The sequence below is a fragment of the Chiloscyllium plagiosum genome, unplaced genomic scaffold (assembly GCF_037043375.1).
Source record: "Chiloscyllium plagiosum isolate Xiang-an unplaced genomic scaffold, Cpla_swu_hap1 HiC_scaffold_4, whole genome shotgun sequence".
Classification (NCBI taxonomy): Eukaryota; Metazoa; Chordata; class Chondrichthyes; order Orectolobiformes; family Hemiscylliidae; genus Chiloscyllium; species Chiloscyllium plagiosum.
The window spans coordinates 104,766,407-104,786,376 of NW_028270142.1; the positions used below are offsets into that span (position 1 = coordinate 104,766,407).

Consider the following 19,970-nt stretch of genomic DNA (forward strand, 5'->3'; position numbering starts at 1 on the left):
ACTCTTGAGTTAGCAGCATTAAATGAGGATGTTGTCAATGGTCGTAAAGAGTCCTCAGAGAATAATTAGAGACAGAAAGTTATTACAAAAGTCATATGGGTATTAATTTTGATTCTAACTATGCTAAAGATATATGCAAACATTCTGAGCAACAAATAACAGGACTATTGTAGGAAGAGAACCAAAGGAACTGTTGATGATAACTGATAGTAATTAGAGTGAATTACTTGATTAAACATCGATTTCCAGGAGGAGTGAGGAAACAACAATCATGAGATAGAGTGTCAATAGCGTTAGGGAAAGAACCAAACACACAATATATAAAATAGAATGAATGGAATCACTGCTGCGGTGGTGCTGGCAGGTGAGACTAGATTGGGTTGGGATATCTGGTCAGCATGGACGGGTTGGACCAAAGGGTCTGTTTCCATGCTGTACATCTCTATGACTCTAAGTGGAGTGCAAGTGCAGGACCAAGTAAAATGATATGTATCTTATTTCTATATAAAATGACATCAGATAGGAAACTTGATCAATTTTTAAAATTTTAACAGTGTTATGCATTCATTGACAGATCAGTCTTAAAACAGGATTTAATTTTAAAAACTACAATGCTTCCAAAGATAACTTTAAAATGGTTTCAATTTCACATTCTACTAAAAATATGTATTTTTGTCTGCAAAATGTGCAAATATATTCAATAATTTCCATTTTAAAAATTAATGTGCTTTACACAAACATAAAATACTCGAAGTAGTTTAGTGAACTATTTAGTAAACATCCTCCTCTCCCTTACTCCAGTCTAATATATTTGTAAATCTATGACTCAAAACGATGTTTAAGCTCATGTATAAATGCAGCTGTTTAGGCAGATTCTCTGGACTAAAAAAAGAGCAACAAGATAAACGTGTATATTATAATGATTTTTTTTACAAACAAAAATATTTCAACTTAGTTAATAAAGAACACTTTCAAAAACATGCAAGGGTCACAGAGTAGTCTTCATTACTTTTATTTGTGCTAAATTAGCTTGCTTAAAAGATCTATAAAAATAAGATCACTTACCCCAAGAGCTCTTTGGAATAGTATTCCATAAGAGTAATGAGACTGGAAAGATTTTTATCCAGCTGGAGGACATGGGACACAGCATTTCGTCCAATTGGATTGAATGTAATCAGATAGAGGCTATGAAGAGTTCCTAATACATCTGCACGATCTGTTTCCTCAACTGCTAAACCTCGATTTAAGTAGTCAAAAAGTTCAGAAACATACTGCAATGCCTGTAATGAATACAAAAGCCATATAGCCAATGTATCATCATTGCTATTCTCAGTTTGGATACCCTCCTCCTGATCTTGATCAGAAGTCTGAGACAAGGCTCGTATCAGCAAATTCGTCGCTTCGTACTCAGTACTGAGGAATAAAAGACCAGTTTGTATCTGAATTAGGAATTTAATCAGGTCTTTAATAGACTGTAACACGCTAGGATGGCCATTGGTTGCAGGAATAGACAGCAGCAGAGTGAGTGATTCCAAAAAATGGCAGCTGTTAAGATACCTGCAAAAAAAATCAAATAGTCACGTTATTCTAATCTTAAGAATTCTGAAATCAATGTTGGCCTTCATGTCATCTAGTTATCGATATTTAACAGAAAACTGACTATATAGAGTATAAGCACATTGACCTGAATAATTATTCCATTAATTGGCCTTTTTATTTTATCAGTGATATTGCTTAATACATTTGGAAATTTTAAATTTAGGCTGGAGAACTTCAATCAAGTTTGAAATTCTTTAGTTTCATACATCCAAATAATGAAATTAAATTAGTTTAATTTTTTACCAAAACTTCATTCAATATATGCAGGTAACTTACACAATGCAGAGACATAATGCATTCTAACGTTTAGCTATTTAATGTATTTACTGTACCAGGGGATGCAATAGTGCATTGTTCTGTATTGTAACCAAACTAACCATAAATGAACATGCCCCTTGGTGTCAACAAGTGCAGTTTTTTTATTAATTATAAAGCAACATGACAGCAGTCATTCTTCTGTGGCAAAGCTTGCAACCGCAGATGACAGAGTGAGTTAGTTCTGAAGATAGAGAGGAGTCCATGCTGAGAAACCAAAAGAAAGAGCTAAAAAAAAACTTCATTCTACCAAACTAAATTCAAGCATTTAAGTGGAAATGGAAGAATAAGGAGACCAAGTTGTGTTTCCCAGATTACTACGAATACTTGACATGATGTGATAGCACAATAATCACTCGCGTAAAATTGGTGGCTGGTTTAAGCCATATTAAACAGTGCTGGCTTAAAGCTGGGTACAAAAGAAAGAGGTTAGTATCACTAACTGAAGAATAGGTACAGTAACTGCAACATAGGATGGAATTAAAAACTTATTTAAAATAAAATAAAGGAGGAAGGGAGATAAACTAATGTAAGAACAAAAAAATTGGATGTTGATCAAAAAGGATATCAAGATTAAAAAATAACAAACTTAGGAAAATCAAAAATCTAGGATAAAAGGAACAAACATAATTAAGTTCTTCAGCTGAAATGTCATAAGTATTCAGAATGCATACTAGAATGAGAAAGTTTTGCAGTAGAGGAAGAGTATTACATTATTACTGTGAAACTGTGGCTCAGACAAGGATTTATTATACATTTATTTATTAATGAAAAATAGAGCTGACAGCAGTTAAGCAAAGATTATCTAATGCGCTAATTTGAAAATTAAGCAAATTCACCTCGGTGAAAAGCAAATGTATGAGTCAGTCAAGCTGCAGAAAATTATTAATTTGAGGGCAGGTCAAACAAGTCAGCTACAAAGCATCAGGACAAGTGAACAGTAATAGAATTTAATACATGGAGTGAAGAGTGCGCATACAGAAAATAACATGGATGCAATGGAGTTACTTCATTTAACTTTATGTGAACAAAGAATATGCTTGCACACATCAGACAACAGAGTCAGAAACAGTAAATATTACACAAACTCCTTTTAAACCCACTGCATTAGGAACCCTACTCAGGTGATAATACTACTAGATCAGATTCCTGAAAGTAGTCAGAATGACAACAATAATGAAATATTAGTGAATTCAATGAGAACAAATGATAACAATAGTATAAAAACTAAGACCATCTACAGTCAACATATTAAGGATGGAGACTGGAAGTATAAGAGTTCATGAAAATTGGATTCAGTGATAATTAAAATAAATTAACTGGGAAGCATTGTTGAAAAGAAACACTATCGAAGTTAAATAACAGTTTCACAGGAAAGTGAATAACATACACAAGAAGAATAAGTATCAATTAAAAATCAGTACCAAAATATACTAACTAACTCAAAATGGAAATGTAATACAAAGAAAAATAACTTCATGCAAAGTATACGTCATGATAGGAAAGGAAGCAATTGGTAAACAATACAAGATAAAGCTAAAAACTGTAGAGTCAGGATTCTAAAGGCAAAACTGATGACAACCATATGAATTGTTGATTCTGTACAAGAACAGAGCAAATTATGAATTGTTACATCAAGCTCCCAGAAGTAGGCTACATGGCCCTGCAAACCTACCCCACCATTCTCCTTGCAATAAGCAACAAAATTCCATTTGCCTTCCAAAACACTTGCTGTACTTTCTGTGATTCATGTACCAGGACACCCAGATCCCTCTTTATGACTGAGTTCTGCAATATTTCTCCACTAAATTGTACACTCTTTATTTATTCATCCTGCCAGAATGAACAAGTTCACATTTATACACCTATACACTATCTGGCAAATTTTGCCTACTTCCTTGTCCATATTCCTTTGCAGACTCTATCCTATCTGTTAGCAAATTGAACTACCACACATTCAGTCCCTTCATTCAAATTATTGAAATAGATTGTAAATGATATAGGACAAAGCACTGATCCAATTACAGCTTGCCAATCTGAAAAAAATTATCCCCCCTCTTTGGTCCCTGCAATCCTTTTTCCACACTAATATATTACTGCTACACCATATTTTCTTCTTTTCTTCAGCAATATTTGATGAGGCACCTTATCATATGACTTTTGAAATCCACAAACACCGCATTCATCAATTTTGCTCCATCAAGGTTCATTCAACATTATTTCTCTTTCAGAAAGCCATTTTGATTTTCACTGATCACATTGTGATATTCTAAGTATCCTGCTCTCACCTGAAAAGCAAAGGATTCTAGTGACTTCACAATGACAGATTAACTGGCCTATAGTTTCCTGCTTCCTGTCTCCCTCCTTTTGAATAGATTCATTATATTTACAATTTTCCAATCCACAAGGACCACTCCGGGATCTAAGAAAATTTGAAAGATTCTAACCAACGTCATCTGGTTCTGATTATATATTAGCCTTCAACTTCTCAACCTCCAAAATCACCTGATTTTCAATTACCTTTGGAAAATTTGCCAAATCTTCTACAGTGAAGACAGAAACAAAATATTTGCACAAAAATATTCCACTTTTTTTTCCATTATCAATTCCCCTGACACTATTTCACAAGACTTGAACATATTTCAACATTAAAATCTATACAATTTTCATCAGGTGGATTATAGCAGTGTCACAGAGTTATTACATCCTTTACAATAAATTTCAGCATTTTTCTACTACTGATGTCAGGTTAACGTTTCTATTGTTCCTTGTGTTTTCTCTCCATTTCGTAAAGTGTGGTGTTACATTTACTATTTTCCAATTTGCAGGTCACATTGTAAAATATTTAAAATATTGGAAGGTGAGCTCCATTTGGCCATTTCTGTGGACCAAGCTTTTAATTAGCTTACAGCACCCAATTCAAATCAAGTGTATATGACTGAACTTGATGGTTATATGTGCACAGTATAGATAGAAAATAAGTACTGAAACCTTCGTGTACCATAAAGAAAACTTTTGACAGCCAATCTCAAAAGAACAAAATATTGTAATAATGCAGTCTTATCAATGGAATTTATTCCAATACTCTAGATATGGAATCAGTGCAAGAATGCAATTGATAACTTCTGTATAATTAAACATTCCTCCTTAGAAAATGTTTTATTAATCTGTTAAACAATTGGCAAAAACACGATAAAAATACTTGCATACACAAGATGCCTCAAAGTGGTTCACACAATGCAGCTACAAAGTATTGTCTTCACCAGACAAACCACAACTTCTATCACCTAGAAAAACCAGGGCAGCAAACACAAAGGAACATCACCACTTGATAGTTCCTCTTCAAGTCACACGTTATCCTTACACAGAAATATACCATTGCTCCTTCATTCTTTGTGAACCAAACTACTGGAGCTCCCCCGATTAAGTCGCACTCAGGAAGTATCTACACCACACTTACGGCAATGCTTCAATGCAGCAGCTGACTTTGCAAGGGCATTCAGGCATGGTCAATTAGCATTGGCTTTGGTATACCGTGTATGACTAAATAATACATTTGTATTAAGAGCCAAGAAGCACCTTCTTAAATACATGTATGTAACCTATCTATTGAGAGAAGAAAAACATACCTTAACAGAGCAGGTGCAGGATCATCCCTTTCTGGAGGGCCTGTGATGCGAGCAGCTGTTGGAAATGACTTAACAGGTGGCTGGGTCATTGAATAAGGTGCAGCCTCCAACAAGTGCAAAAGTTCATCAAGAATGCTAACAATTTTTTCTACTTCCACTTCACTTATATTAGAAGCTTCTAATAAATGGTCCAAATCCATCGGAGCCTCGAGATCTACTTCTTCATTACTTTTGTTTCCTTTCTCTTGCCCAATATTAACATCATGGTCTACTTCACTCATGTTTGAAGGGACAGGAGTACTTTCTGCAAGATGAGAAGCCAACCTTTCCAAATCTGACAAAAGCTCATAGAAGTGGCATTTTTGCACTATAGCACTGCCTGCTGTCACAACCCTCACAGTTTGGTCAGTCAGTATAAGTTCCACTAACCTTTGATACCCACTTTTTTGTTCTTCTGTCTTACTGTTCAAGAATTTTTCCATTCCCTCTGCTACACTAACAAAACTATCCAAAGCTTTGAGTGTGTTTAGTTTTAAAGAAGATGACATATGTTCTGCAAACAACAGAACGAAGAGTTTATCAATAATACCTGCTGCTGAAAGGGCTGAAACTCCTTCAGACCCACATTCAGCCAAAGAAGAAACAAGCTTTGTCCCAGCTTTTAGCTGTCTGACATTCAGTGCTATAGGTTGTGTTACAGCTGTGTGAAGGCTTAAAGCATCCATGGTCCAGTCTACTAGTTGTTTCAGATGGTCCTGATCACTTTCAAATAGCTGAACATAACTCAAACCCTTAACCAGTAAACTCGGCACCTCTTCCAAAGCCATTACCCATTTGGCACCTCGGTCATCTTTGTATAGTTCAAGCAGTTCTTTTAACTTAACAGCAGCTTCTATATTTGCTGCACCCACTTTGTCTAAGTCAAGTTCCTTTAATCTAGCAACTTCATTTTCATATTTAGTCCTATAGGGAGGATTAAAGTATAAAAGAGGTCCTATGTCTCTGTCATAAGGATCATATGCCATAGTCGGCACGGATGCCAGATCTTCAGCGGTATAATCAATGTCAAAATTTAATTTATAATTTTCACGTTCCAAATCTGCAATTCCATCTTCATCACTGGAGATTTGTTCATAGCCATCATCTTCTACAAAATAAAAACAAAGATAGTTATATATCTTCCCTGTTGAACTTCAATAATTTTAGCATCATTAATACAATACAAAGTTATGTATTTGATCTAGCACTAAACTATTGCACAAATAATCCAAAGAATATGAATTCAAATACCACTATAGCAATTAGAAAATTTCAAATTCAGTTTAAAATCTGGGGTCACTAAAAATGATCATGAAGCTATCAGATAAAAACTAAACTGATTCACTCAGGTATTTTAAGGACGAACACTGTCATCCTTACTCAGTCTCATCTGCATGTGATTCTAATCTGACAAAACAGTTGACCTTTTGGGAAATATTGCTAGTCGTACCAACAACACATAGCACAAGACATTTCTTTAAAATAATACAATTACTTCTTCGTTTTCAGTACAGTTACACATACAACTGTAACATTCTGAAGAGATGAGAATTGTAAAATAATCCTAGAGTTTATTCAATGACAATTGCTCAGAAAGAATCCTAGACATCCCAAAGGACAAATGAAAATGGAAGAAATTGTAGTGATTTAAAAACAAAATGTGATAATTCAAATTGGTAAGCACATAATGCACCAGTGATCAGAAGTAGAGCACTCCCCAAGCTGCTCCACATGCAACATAACAGACTCAAGGAAATCATTGTACCACAGGATTCTCTGAGCTAAATTACAGTTTATGTTGTTACTTGTGACAGGCATTGTTGGATTACGGGCTGGGATCACATACAGAGATATGTCTCTGGCAGAGGCAGCAGGCACTTGAGGAAGTTGTTCAGCATGATTGTCTATGCCTCTTCTGATGTCTGTGCCCCATTGTTTTTAATGAGGAAGCATTAGGTGTCCACTGCACACGTGAGGTCTTGCTTGGCTGTTAGGCATTATAAGGGATTGAGTGTATTCTTCATTTCCAAAACAGCATTCTAATTTTAACGTTGTTAATTTAAACTTGAATCCTTGATTTCAATTCCAGTGATCCTTTAAGAGGCCATCATCCTTTAACAGAGTTTAATGTGTTTTATTTGAATTAATTTGAGTTTATTTATTTCAAAATAGCTATAATGGCTTAATACTCATGAGAGACAAAGCCAGCAAAGGTCTCAGTAAAAGTTATGGTAAATGGCACAGTAAAATTGTCCAAGAGAATATTCAAGTTATCATGAAACCAGGTATTCACCATATAGTTCAATGCGGGTCATTAAACACATCTCTGGGCTCAGACATGAGGAAACCACATTAGATCTTGAAAATTCTACTGGAAAATATTCTCTAGAGTCAGCTGGGACATTCAGTTGGGAGGCAGAGAATTATAAGGCTGCATCCACATGAATAACCTACTATCAAGGAAAAGAATTGTATCTTGTGCCATTCTTCATCATCTGTGTTAGACCCACTGAATACCGATGGTACATTTGACACAGTTAGAAGCTATAATCTATTGTGATTTAATGCAGACAAATGTAGACAAAGAATATTTGTTTATGAAGTCAATCAGAGGAAGCCTAAACACAATTAAACGGTGATTTTTCCTGCTCCTTAAGTTTCATGTAGCCTTGAATGTAATTGCCGAATTTCCTCATTTACTTGGATACCAATTCAGTTATATGATCATAGAATCCCTACAGTGTGGAAGCAGGCCATTTTAGCCTAAGGAGTCCACATCGACCCTCCAAAAAGCATCCCACCCAGACCCAAATCTCTAACCTACTCCTGTAACCCTGCATTTCACATGGCTCATCCATCTAGCCTGCACATCCTTGGATTGTGGGAGGAAACAGGAGCATGCGGAGGAATGCGATGCAGAGAAACGAGGGGATTGTGCAAATTCCACACAGTGAGTCACCCAAGGCTGGACTCGAACCTGGGTCCTTGGCACTGCGAGGCAGCAGTGCTAACCACTGAGCCATTGTGCTGCCTTAATGTTAACCTTGGCTCTCAATCTTGAATTTAGATTTTCCTTTTGCATTTCTGGTGTTATTCTATTCATTCTACTTTCATATTCAATTTACTTGCATAGTTTTCATTGAATTTGAGAAGAATAACATTGAATGACCTTTTATTTGGTAAAGGTTTTCACTTCCCATCCAACCAAAAGTTGATTTGCACAATTCTGGAATTCTTTACAACACCGTACATACCATCAACTTCTTCCCTTGCTTCCTCTTCCACATCACCCTCCTCTTCTTCAATGCTTTCAACGGTTTGTTGATCTTCATCTTCCTCTTCTACTTCCGGATCTTCCTCCTCATCTTCCTTTTCCTCCTCTGGAGGCTCTTCCTCTTCTTCAGCATCGGTTAACTGTGCCTCCTGGTGATTGGAAGAATGATCTGGAGAGATGGGTTCAAAGTAATCCTCTCTATGTTCACTTTCATCCACTTTATCTGGACACACTGAAAGAATAAGCCATAAATCTAACCATTAGCGATACTTTACACAATACAAAAACAGAGTCTGCTATAAGCATTTATTTTACTATGAACATTGTCCGTTGGCATCCACTTCAACCACCTGTATTTATATGGTTTTAACAAATTTACTAATTAAGATTATGTCCAATTGAAAGTTGTAAGCAAACAAAGCAATTCATAACACAGTCGAAGCTTCTCTCCAAATATTCTCCCAACTTAGCAGTCACCATATACTGAACATTTCATTTGTTCAGAATACCATAAGACATAAGAGCAGAACTAGGTTATTCACACCATCTGACATTCAATGAGATCATGGCTGATCCCATAATCCTTAACTTCATTTTTCTAACTTACAACCAGAACTCTTCATTCCATTATTGTTTAATAATATGTCTATCTCAGCCTTGAATATACTCAATGACCCAGCCATGACAGTGGTCGACGGTGCCCTCCACCGCATCTCCTCCACTTCCCGCTCCTCCGCCCTTGAGCCCCGCCCCTCCAACCGCCACCAGGACAGAACCCCACTGGTCCTCACCTACCACCCCACCAACCTCCATGTACAGCGCATCATCCGCCGTCACTTCCGCCACCTCCAAACAGACCCCAGCACCAAGGATATATTTCCCTCCCCTCCCCTATCAGCTTTCCGTAGAGACCACTCCCTCCGCGACTCCCTTGTCAGATCCACACCCCCCACCGACCCAACCACCACTCCCGGCACCTTCCCTTGCAACCGCAGGAGGTGCAACACTTGCGCCCACACCTCCCCCCTCACTTCTCTCCAAGGCCCCAAGGGAAACTTCCATATCCGCCACAGATTCACCTGCACCTCCACCCACATCATCTACTGCATCCGCTGCAGCCGGTGTGGCCTCCTCTATATTGGGGAGACAGGCCGCCTACTTGCGGAGCGATTCAGGGAGCACCTCTGGGCCACCCGGACGAACCAACCCAACCAACCTGCGGCACAGCATTTCAACTCCCCCTCCCACTCCACCGAGGATATGCAGGTCATTGGACTCATCCACCGCCAAACCACAACAACCCGACGGTCGGAGGAGGAGCGTCTTATCTTCCGACTGGGAACCCTCCAACCGCAGGGGATGAACTTGGACTTCACCAGTTTCTTCATCCCCCCTCCCCCCACCTTGTCTCAGCCGGATCCTTCCATCCCGGCACCGCCTTCCTGACCTGCAGTCTTCTTCTTGACCTCTCCGCCTCCACCCTACTCCGACCTATCACCCTCACCTTGACCTCTTTCCACCTATCACATTTCCAACTCCCCTCCTCCAAGTCCCTCCTCCCTACCTTTTATCTTCTCCTGCTGAACACTCTCTGCTCATTCCTGAAGAAGGGCCTGTGCCCGAAACGTCGAATCTCCTGTTCCCTGGATGCTGCCTGACCTGCTGTGCTGTTCCAGCAATAAAGTTTCAACTTTGATCTCCAGCATCTGCAGACCTCACTTTCTCCCAGCCATGACAGCCCTTGGCAGTTAAGAATTCCACAGATTCATTGCCATCAGAGTGAAAGTTCCTCCTCATCTTCATCTTAAATGGGCATCCCTTAATCTGAGTTTTTGTCTTTTGGTCCTTGACACTTTAATAAGGGGAAACAACTCTCCATATCTACACTGTCAAGCCCATAAGAATCTCAGAAGTTTCAATAAGGTCACTTCTCTAAATTCCAATGAGTAAAAGTTTAACCTATTCAACCTTTCTTCACAAGATTTGGAGCAGCCGGTGTTGGACTGGGATGGACAAAGTTAAAGAAAATCACAATTTGCACAATTATATTTCATTTTACTCAAAACAAAATGCATAACCTACAGTCAATCCATGCAAGATTCTGTAAATCCCACTTTTGAAATAGAACCAGTCTGACTCAAGATTGAGACACTGACAGACTTTAACCTCACAGCTTTAATGCATTGTCTGAGCTGAGGTGTCACATTTTGTTAGAAAACCTCAAGTTATCTTGAGAATGTGACTGAAAAGGAGTTCTAGGATTTACATGTTAACGAACCAACACTAGCAAAACCATTCTAAAAGATGAAAGACTTAATCTAAGATTATTTAATACATTTCAGCCGCATGACACTGTAACCTATTGCTATAAATTCTGTGTCTTATGGTCCTACTCCACAGCCACCTGATGAAGAAGCAGCACTTCAAAAGCTAGTGCTTCCAAATAAACATGTCGGTCTATAACCTGGTGTTGTGAGATATTTAAAAAATTTTCTTCACAAGACAACATTGAATCCAACCTTCTCTGGACTGCCTCCAATGCCAGTGTATCTTTCTTCAGATAATAGGATTTAAACCTTTTATAATATTCAAGCTGTGGTTCTGACTATTGCTTTAGATAGTTTCAGAAAGTTTTCTCAAGTTTTACACTCCATTCCATGTGAAATAAAAGTCAAGAATCCATTTGTCTTCCTTATTTCCTGCTGAATTTGGACACCAGCTTTTTATATTTCATGCACTAAAGCCGCCAAATCTCTCATTTCCGGCAATTTGCTGGAGTCTTTCTGAATTTAAATTTTATTCAGCTCCTCATTTTTTCAAGCCAAAGTGCATAACCTTACATTTCCCCACACTATATTCCACCTGCCAGATTTTCACCCATTCACTCAACCTGTTTATGTCACTCTGTAGACTGTGTCACCGTCAATATTTGGCTTCCCACCTATTTTTGTGGCGTCTGCAAAGTTGGTGATTCACTTCTGGCATCCAAACCATCAATATATATTTTAAATAATTGTGTTTCCTGTAATACCGTCATGTGGACATCAAAGTTCAATATATGGCAGCAGCTTCCATGGGCAGAAGCCAATGCATTGTCATAACAACTGTATGTTCATGGAACCTCCCAACAGTTGCACAATGTGCATCTCAGAATAACGTGGCCGACTGATCCCTGTGGCACCCTACCAGTTGGACTGCTATCCTAAAAATGCCCCATTTATCCCAACTCTCCACCTTGTATTTATTAGCCAATCCTCTATCCATGGTAACAATACACGACCCCTCCACACCAAGAGTACTTATGTACTGTACTTTATTGAATGCATTTTAGAAATCCAAATATATATTACCTATTGAAGCATTTAACAAGGTCCCTCATTGTAGGTTGGCCCAGAAAAGTCAATCGCAGTGAGTTGGTAAGTTAGATATAAAATTGGCTTGGTCACACAACACAGACAGTGGTTGTGAAAGGGACCACTGTCGTCTGGATATATATTTATTAAAAAAATTTGAATCAAAGTATAGGTAGTTGGTTAGTAAGTTTGCAGATGGCACAGAATTGGAAGAGTTATAGATAGTGAGGAAGATTGCCAAAGAGTACAGCAGGATACAGAACTGTTGGAAAGTTAGGTGGAAAAATCGCAGAGGGAGCTTAATCTGGACAAGTTTAAGGTGATGCATTTTGGGAGGTTAAATGCAAGAAGAAAGTATACAATTAATGGTAGGAACCTTAGGATCGCTGATGGACAAAGAGATCGTGGGTTGCAACTCCATAGCTCCCTGAAAGTGGCAACATAAGTGGATAAAGTGATAAAAACAATGAAAAACATGCTTGCCTGCATCAGTCAGGGCAACAGTTGACAAGGTCATGTTGTAGCTGTATAAATCGTCAGATAGACCACATTTGGAGTACTGTGTACAGTTCTGGTCGCCACATTACAGGAAGGATGCGGACGTTTTGGAGAGTGTGCAAAAGATGTTTAGCAGGATGTTGCCTGAATTGAAGTCAATTAGCTGTATGGAGAGGTTGGACAAACTTTGATTGTTTTCACAAGACCACCAGAGGATGAGGGGTGACCTGACAGAAGTACAGCAAACTTTGTTTCAAACAGCACCTTATGAACTGGCAAAAAGTATATATCTGAAATACCAGGAATTTACTGTATTATCACAGTCTCTGTGATGTCCAAAGAGTCAGTTGACCGTGTAAGTGAGAATGCTGTCAATTTAAGGCAAAGTTGCATTATTATTGAAGTGATTTATGCTGCAAATAAAGTATACCAGTGATGTATGTCCTCCTTGCATTATATTGCTGTGTTTTTACATTAATTATGTGGATCTCTTGATCAACCGGTATATTTGATCAACTGTACACTCAAGGTCCATAAAACATTTGCTGTATATAAAATGACAAGAGACAGGTTTAGGATGGATAGTCAGTCTTCTTCCCATGGAAATGTCAAATATGAAAGGCGTAAGTTTAAGCAAGTGGGAAAAAGTTGCAAGGGATTTTCTTTTTACACAGAAGATGATAGGTGTCTGGATGAGCTGCCAGGGGAGGTATAGAAGCAGATATGATAGCATCATTTAACAGGCATTTAGGCAGACACAAGAACAGGCAGCTTTAGAGGGATACAAATAATGTTTAGGCAGATGGGATTAGTTTAGAATGACATTGTGGTCAGCACAGACATGGCGGGCCAAAGAACCTGTTACTGCGCTCTACTGTTCTATGCCCGATGTACTGGTTCCCCTTTTTCTATACAAGTAGCTTTCGCAACTCAACTGGAAGGATGCTTGGGCAATCAGCATCTTAAATAGGATAATGTCTAAAGTGATAAATCTAACATCTCTGAACAGGCTGATTAGAAAAACAGACTAACAAAATTAAAGGAAAACAATCCTAGCCTATCCAATCTTTCCTCACAGCTGATATTTTAAGGCTCTCTTGTGGTGCATTAGTAGTGTCCCTATCCCTGGACCAGGAGTCCTAGGTTCAAGTTCCACTTGTTCCAAAGGCGTGTAATAACATCTCTGAACAGGGTGATTAGGGAAATAGCTTAAATGTTAAAAAAAATAAAGCAAACTTGTGGAGAGGGCTCTTGTGACGGAGTGGTAGTGTCTCTACCCTGGATCGGGAGACCTCAGTTTTTGTACCTCCTGCTCCAGAGGTGCATCTCTGAACAGGTTGATTAAAAAAAAGTGATGTATCTAATACAAGCTTTACGTTCAACACCTACACAACACAACATTTGCATTTAAACATTTCAGTTCAAACAAAGGAATTACATAAATTTCAATGTTTGATGTCCCTCACAGCAACTGTCCAAATTTTTTATTCATTCATTCCAGCAAAATGGGCACTGCTGGCTGGACCAGCATCTATTGTCCATCCCCAATTACCCTTAACCTGAATGGTTTGGTAGAGCTGCTTAGAGGGCAGTTAAGAGTCAACAACATTGCTGTGGGGCAGCATTCACATATAGGACAGAGCAGGTATGAACCCCAAGGGGATTAGTGAACCAGATGGATTTTAATGACAATCATTCATGGTTGATTTTAGGCCAGCTTTTCTCAATCCAGATCTTTATTGAAGTCAAATTTCACCATCAGCCATGGTGGGATTTGAATTTACAGCTCAAGAGAATTTACATGGAGTACTGGATTACTAAAAGAAACTGAGGACTGTAGATGCTAGAGAGTCAGAGTCGAAAAGTGCTAAGCCAGAAAAGCCCAGCAGGTCAGGCAGCATCTGAGGAGCAGGAGAGTCGACATGTTGGGCATAAGACCTTCATCAGGAACGGATTACTGGCCTGGTAATATGACCATTACACCACTGCCTCAAACGTGGAAATCTAGCTGCTGAGCGACTTGAACTGAGAGCTTCTAACTCGGAGGTATAGGCACTACATACAAGAACTCTACCATGTCATCTATTGCTCTCATTCCAAATGAAAAGCATACGTCTAAGGGAATAAACAAAAGCCACAAAGCAGACAGGAGACAAAATGCTACCTGAAATATATTAAAACTTCCCATAACCCTCTCTCCTATCACAATACTGGCTAGAAAGTCAAACATCTTGTTATGTACAACCAAGTTTCACAATGGTATTGAATTAGATGACATTAAAATCCATCATTAGCATGAGCTAGTTGCAAAGGTGAAGTCAGGTGAGAGATGGAATACCCCAACAACAGCAGCTACATGAAGAGTCAAGAAACTTGACACCACAACAATGCAGCCTGCTTGATTTACACTATATCACCAAAGTATCCACTCCTTCCAACACCAATACTCAACAGCTAGAAGATGCACAACAGAAATTCATCAAAGATCCTTCGACACCACCTTCTAAACCCATGAACATTACCCATGAAAGACAAGGGCAACAAAAGAAATGGTACACTACCACCTGCAAGTTTCCCCTCAAGCGACTCACCTTCCAATATGTGTTAAGAATCAGTGTTAAGAAGAAGGAAAACTCCAGTTTCAAACCTCTACTGCCTTGTGGTCAGACACACATGTAGGAAAGATTTCAAGAGTAAAACCTCGAGGAAAAAATCCAGAGCTGGAGCCCCAAAGGCAGTTTGTTGTTACTTACGATCTCGTTCTGGCAGCTCCTGCAACGGCGCTGGTACCAAACTGTTACAGCTTTGCTGTTCCTTTGGATTAGCCAGTGTCGTGGAGTTTTTGGTGGCGGTGGAGGGGGGTGGTGTTGGGGTCGTGCTTAATGGGCAACAACTTGTTCCTCATAGCACATCGCCTAGACTTGCATTCTACCACCATCGCACCTGGAGAGGAAACTCCAGTTTCACCCGCATCGTCAAGGTAACATAGGAGCAGCAGATACCAGTCTTAAGTCATCGCTAGATTGGCTTACAGCACGACACTAGGGGTTGCTCCCGAGAAAGCAGAGAGTCGGCTTTGCAGTAAAGAACAGCCTGATGAACAAAGTAGAACCAGGCAGCAATGGCTCAGAGCAACTCATGCCTCTTCACCTCAACACCACAACAGGCCCAGTCACCCTTGTCAGTGTGTATGCCCCAATGCTGTCCTCCATGTCAGTCTCAAAGGACGAGTTCTACGACAATCTTGCGCCCCTCATTAGCAGAATCCCTAGGAAAGAGCAACTTGTTTTTCTGGGTGATTTCAACGCCAGCATGAGTGCAGACCACAACTCGTGACCTTCCTGGCTTGGGCATTTTGGTGTGGGCAAAATGAATGAGGATGGACAGTGACTGTTTGAGATTTGCACTTTCCATGATTTGGCAACACTAATTCCTACTTCCAGACAAAGCCTCAGCATAAGGTTTCCTGGAGACACCCGCGCTCAAAGCACTGGCACCAACTTGATCTGATCCTAGTTAGGCGTGCCACCATCAAACACGTTCTCCAAAGGTGCTCTTACCATAGTGCAAACTGTGACGCAGACCACATCTTAATACGTTGCAAAGTCAGGCTCAACCTAAGAGATTCCATCGCCCTAAGCTATAGGGGAACCCTCTCATCAATGTCAGCAAGATGTCTCAGCCAGACCTTGTGCAACAGTTCTTAGAGGCTTTCGAGAGAAAACTCAGTGCCTTGCGACACGAAGACTCTGCCACAGAGAAGGGGGAAACCTTGCAGGGCACCATGCACCTCACATCCCTGGCTATCTTCGAGAAGAAGACGTGCAAGAGACATGACTGGTTTGAGGCTAAGGCAACTGAGATGACCCCTGCCGTTGAAGCCAAGCGTGTCACCCTAGCTGAGTACAAGCAGTCAGCTAGCAGGAAGAACCTGCAGATTCTCAGGGCTGCCAGGAACAAGGTTCAACAGACTGCCAGATGTTGCACTAACAAGTAGACTAACAAGTACTAGACACAGCTAAGCGAGGAAATAGCCGTTATAACAGGGAACATTAGGGGAATGTACCAAGGCATCAAGAAGGCACCAGGACCAGCTCATAGCAAGACGGCCCCACCCCCCCAAATCCTCTACTGGGAAGCAATCACAGACAAAAGGCAGCAGATGGAGAGGTGGGTTGAACATTACTCCAGACAGTATACTGTGTCCACTTCATCACTTGATGCCATCACATGCTTGCTGACCATGGACGAGCTAGACACAGAGTCATCAGTAGAAGAGTTCAGCAAGGCCATTGACAGCCTGGCCTCATGCAAGGCCCCGGGTAGCGATGGGATTCCTCCTAGTCTGATCAAGTTCTGCAAGACTAGCTTACTGCTCCCATTGCATGAAGTCCTCTGCCAATGCTGGCAAGAAGGAGCTGTACCGCAAGCCGTGAGGAATGCCAAGATCATTGCCTCTACAAAACAAGGGCGAGAGAAGCAACTGCAACAACTACAGAGGCATCTCTCTCCTCAACACTGTTAGCAAAGCCTTTGCTTGGGTCATCTTGACTCGCCTGCAGAAACTGGCAGAATGTGTATACTCAGTCACAGTGTGCATTCCAAGCTAAAAGGTCAACAATAGACATGATCTTCTCCCTTCACCAAGGCAGGAGAAGTGCAGAGAACAGAAAATGCCCTTGTATGTCACTTTCATCGACCTCAGCAAGGGATTCGACCTGGTCAGCAGAAACGGCCCTTTCAAGGTTCTCCTGAAGATCGGTTGCCCACCAAAACTGCTGAGCATGATCAAACCCTTCCACAGTAACATGAAGGGGACAGTACAGTTCCAAAGCAGCTCTTCTGAGCCCTTCAACATCCGCAGTGACATCAAACAAAGCTGCGTCCTTGCTCCCAGACTCCTTGAGATTTTTTTTGCTATGCTCCTGAAACATGCCTTTGGCATGGCAATGGAGGGGATTACTACCGTACTAGATCAGACGGCAGGCTCTTCAACCTGGCCCGCCTTACACCCAAGACAAAAGTACACGCAGCAGTCATCAGGGACATGCTGTTTGCTGATGATGCTGCAGTTGCAACACGCACCCAGCAGGAACCCCAGTTACTGACAGACCACCTCTCTCACACTTGCAAGGATTTCAGGCTGACTATCAATCTGAAGAAGACAAGTGTCCTGGGACAGTACACAGACGCATTGCCAGTGACCACCATTGACAACTACAAACTCAATGTCGTCCATCAGTTTACTTACCTTGGCTCTACCATCACTGACAACCTCTTTTGGACACAGAGGATTGGGAAAGCAGCCTCAACTCTTGCTCGCCTCACGACTCGAGCATGGACAAATCCCAAGCGGACAGTGAAGACAAAAATGTCAGTTGACAACGTCTGCATCATAACCACACTGCTGTACAGCAGTGAAATGTGGATTACAGATAACAGACAAGAGAGAAGACTGAACACCTTCCACTTGAGGAATATCTGCCATATCCTGAGCATACCCTGGCAAGACAGAGTGTCCAATGCAGCGGTCCTATCTCACGCTGGCCTTCCCAGCATGCACGCTGTGCTCTGGCAGCGGAGACTGTGCTGGCTGGGCCAGGTCCACCACATGCAGGACGGCCACATCCCAAGGATATCCTCTACGGAAAGCGTACACCCAGGAAGAGACCCACTGGGCATCCCCAACTGTGCTAAAGGACATCTGCATGAGGGACATGAAGGCACTTGATATCATTATGGAGTCCTGGGGACAGCTTGCAGCTGACTGCATGAGATGGAGAAGCATCCTGAACCAACATCTCAAAACAGGGGAAAAGCAGCTGATGAGCACTGCAGCAGACAAACGGACACAAAGGAAGGTATGCAGCAGTTCTAGCAGATCAACGACCACATACAGATGTGACCTCTGCGATCAGGACTGTCATTCCAGCATTAGTCTCTTCGGTCACAAGCAACATTGCTTCAGGGAAGCAGAAAGCCAGAACAATGAGGATGCAACCCATAGTCAGCCATGACCGAAAGGGGCCTCACTTTCAGCGTTATTTGGATAAAATCCTGAATTGTCTGCCTAATGGTAGATCTACCTTCAGCATATGGCTTGTAAGCAGGTCACAAAGGCAGCTCATCACCACCTTCCCAAGGACAACTGGGCTGATTCATGTTGGCCCAGCCAGTGACACCTACATCTCATGAGTGTATGAGAAGGTCAATAATGACAGACAAGTTGAAAAGTTATGTTCATATTAGTTGCAGAAAAGCTTTGAATGCAAACGTCTGGTTAGCTTTGAGGTTCATGGTTGGAAATCAAAGGCAGAATATTGCCATGGGCTTATAGTCACCAGTATCAGGGTAAAATCTGAAAAACAGCACCCAGATGCAATTTTCTTGAGACTGGCCACATTTGCTAGTCAATTAAGCTCAATGGGCTCTCAAAACCACAATGCCAATGGCTCTGTAACAGTGCTGTAGAAGCAGACTGCTTTTTGAAGTATCACAGAGAGATGAAATTTCAACACTGAAGTTGTTTTCTGTCCAATTTCATTTCAAAATAAAAATTGCACACAGGATCAGGTACACATTTATGGAAGGTGAATCCCTCAATTGTGCAACCTCAGGCTACAACTGAAGTCTGGTACACGAGTAGCCGGAGTGGAGGGTCGGTCCCCAAGATTCTACAGGGACCTGCTTTGAGCTACCATACTTTCCCCAATGTCTCACAAGGTCCTGATGCTTCTGAAAACTCTCTCATATTTGGGCTTAATACATTCATTCAGAGCAGTGTGAATCAGCGCGACCAACAGGGTTATAAACAGCAGGGAGGCGCAAAAATAATGATGGGTATAGACAGAGTTAATGGTATTTGTTTTTTCTCTAGGATGGAGGATTTCATGACAAGGGACACATTTTTAAGGTGAGAGGAGAGAGATTCAAAATAGACGTGGGGCAACCTTTTTTGCACAGAGGGTGGTTCACATGTGGAATGAACTCCCAGAGGTGGTGGTAGATTGGGTTCAATTGTAACATTTAAAATACATTTGGATAAGTACATGAATAGGAAAGGTTTGGAGGGATATGGGCCAGGAGCAGGCAGGTGGGACGAGTTTAGCTTGGGATTATGTTTGGCTTGGATTGGTTGGACTGAAGTGACTGTTTCTGTGCTGCATGACTCTATAAGCATAGTGTGGAACTTCAAATTGATGGAGAGAAGTTGGAAATTCAATGAAGTGCAACAAAGTTTTGGCAGAAAGATCATGGAGGGAT

The 19,970-nt window shown here is 40.7% G+C and overlaps 1 protein-coding gene across 3 annotated transcripts in view; it reads right to left on the reverse strand.

Annotated features, from left to right (window-relative positions):
- The window catches only part of virma (vir like m6A methyltransferase associated), a 108,800-nt gene that overhangs the window by 67,583 nt on the left and 21,247 nt on the right, over positions 1-19,970 (reverse strand). For all 3 annotated transcript variants that reach the window (XM_043688053.2, XM_043688054.2, XM_043688052.2), the window contains exons 7-9: positions 8,837-9,088; positions 5,544-6,690; positions 1,066-1,557 (exon numbers count right to left, since the gene is read on the reverse strand). In XM_043688053.2, coding sequence (XP_043543988.1) covers positions 1,066-1,557; positions 5,544-6,690; positions 8,837-9,088 — 1,891 coding nt within the window. The remainder of the gene's footprint in view (positions 1-1,065; positions 1,558-5,543; positions 6,691-8,836; positions 9,089-19,970) is intronic.